This window comes from Propithecus coquereli, unplaced genomic scaffold (genome assembly GCF_000956105.1).
Source record: "Propithecus coquereli isolate 6110/MARCELLA unplaced genomic scaffold, Pcoq_1.0 Scaffold396, whole genome shotgun sequence".
In the NCBI taxonomy this organism is placed as follows: Eukaryota; Metazoa; Chordata; class Mammalia; order Primates; family Indriidae; genus Propithecus; species Propithecus coquereli.
Genome location: NW_012149685.1, coordinates 16941 through 19101, shown reverse-complemented (window position 1 = coordinate 19101; position 2161 = coordinate 16941). Strand labels below are relative to the sequence as shown.

At 43.0% G+C, this 2161-nt stretch overlaps 1 protein-coding gene across 1 annotated transcript in view; it reads left to right on the top strand.

Moving 5' to 3' along the window:
• The window catches only part of LOC105817055 (cystathionine gamma-lyase-like), a 133472-nt gene extending 132024 nt beyond the window's left edge, over nt 1-1448 (top strand). The window contains exon 4 of the mRNA XM_012652670.1: nt 1239-1448. Coding sequence (XP_012508124.1) covers nt 1239-1411 — 173 coding nt within the window. The 3' untranslated portion in view covers nt 1412-1448. The remainder of the gene's footprint in view (nt 1-1238) is intronic.
• Nucleotides 1449-2161: the final 713 nt, after the last annotated feature.

Below are 2161 nucleotides of genomic sequence, written 5' to 3'. Positions count from 1 at the left end.
TCAAACCTCTTGGCCAATGACAATCTGCACTTGCAGCCGCTCCCCAGCGCCAGCACCTCCGCCATAGCTCCCGCGACAGATCACCTCAGATCACCAGGCACCAGACTGTAACAGGAAGCAACGTAGATCCCTGCACGTGCAGTCCACAGTAGGGTTTGTGCTCCTGTGAGAATCCAGTGCTCCTGATCTGACAGGCAGTGGAGTCCCCACAGTGATGTCAGAAATTTGCAGCGTCCTCAAACACTGATGAAGCCCCGCCGGTCTGCCCACCGCCCATATCCCGCCAAACGGTGTGGGCCTCCAACAGGCCACAGACGGGCACCTGGGGTTGGGGACTGCCATTCTAGAGGTCTGTCCTGATGGAGATTTGATAATTTATGTCACAAAATTCTACTGATGGTCTCTTACTTCCTTTTCGAATTCCTTCACCTCTTCTAGAATCTGGAAATGCTCCTGTGGAATTAGGAGACTTACATGTTACTCTTTGAATTTATTTTATCAATCTTTTAAGATGGGGTGGTAAATAGTTTTTTTTAAAATCCTTTTGAGGTATCTAGCCACGTGGTCTTGGGTATAGAGGTGAATTAAGACTGGCCCCTGTCTGAAAGGAATTTAGATGCACCAAGCAGAAACACCTATGAGATGAAATGCCCCGTTTGTATTGTAGATAAAGAGCTGTGACTGGTGTGTATTTTGGATGGAGGGAGGGAGAAGAGTTTTGAGCTGTGCCCTGAAGAATGGGCAGCATTTGCTAAAAGGGCATGGACAAGGCATTTCAGATTTATTCAACACGTGTTTATTAAAAATAAAGTTGGCCCTGCCAACTATGGGCCGGGCTTTGCACTAGGAACTGGGACCTAATAATTATCAAATGAAATGGATTTGCCCCCATGGAGCTCGTCTGGTGGATAAGACAGATATTAAGCAAGAAAGTACAGAAGGATATAATTAACAGGGGAAGTCTAGGTTAAAGGGCCAGCATGTGCAAAGTTCCTGACATGAAAAAGAGTGTAGAGGCACTGGCATAAAGAAAGTTGGAGAAGGGACAAAAGATAAGTCAATAGGAAGCTGGAGAGAGAGACAGGGGCCCACACAAATAGTCAGATGGGAGGATGTCATAAAGCTCAATGTTAGCCTTATTTGCAGTGTCTTAATTTAAGAGGACAGTGAAATCCCCCCTCCCCCTTATGACATGTTTGACTCTAAAATAACACTTTTCTGCTCCCTTATGATTACAGGGCTGCCCTCTCACCCGCAGCATGAGTTGGCAAAGCGTCAGTGCACAGGTTGTACAGGGATGGTCACGTTTTATATTAAGGGCACTCTTCAACATGCCGAGACTTTCCTCAAGAACCTAAAGGTAAACTTTCAAAATAGCTTCTTAAATTGTAGAGGCAAGAACTCCTTATAGCAGTTCATTATCTCTCCCTTCTACCCAACCCAGATAGTATTTTTGTACCTGCAGGTCACATCCATAAACCTCTTTGTCATGAAATGCACTGGGTCAAGAAAGACTTAAATACCAATGGCTCAGTGGCAGACATCTAAATATGTTCATTTGCTTAACTGTGCACATACTACAATCAGTTTGAGAGGGAGAATGTTTTAATGCACTGGCGTCCCAATTAATCTAAAAGTAAACCTCTTTTTCAGATGAAATAGGTGAAACCTCAAAGTAGTGTGTAGTTAGTGCACTGCACAAAGGTGTGAAATTCATCCCTCCAATGGCTTTCCAAACCCTGTGTCTTTCAGTCGGCATCTGCCTAGGTTGAGGGAAGAGGAGGCCTTTGTCTAATGTTCACAGAGGCAGGAGGCTCTTGAGAGAGAGGCCTATATACCTTCATATACTGGACTTACCTTAAACTCATGCAGTTTATATACTGCAGGAGTAATAAGTAGAAACCTGCCAGATTAGTCAAAGCCCTCCTGGTGTGACCCGAATTTGATACAGTTGTCAGAGTAATTTTTAAAACATTTGTAAAAGGCAATGGCAGTTAACACTAAATAGAAAAACTTCGTGGTTTTTTTCTTTTCTCTTTTCTTCTGCCGGTGAGGAGTTAAATGGATATATTTAATATGTGATAATAAATGCTATATATTAATAAGTAGGTTTATATAACTTGGTAGACTTTTAGAGATTTTTTTGTTTAAATGGTAACCA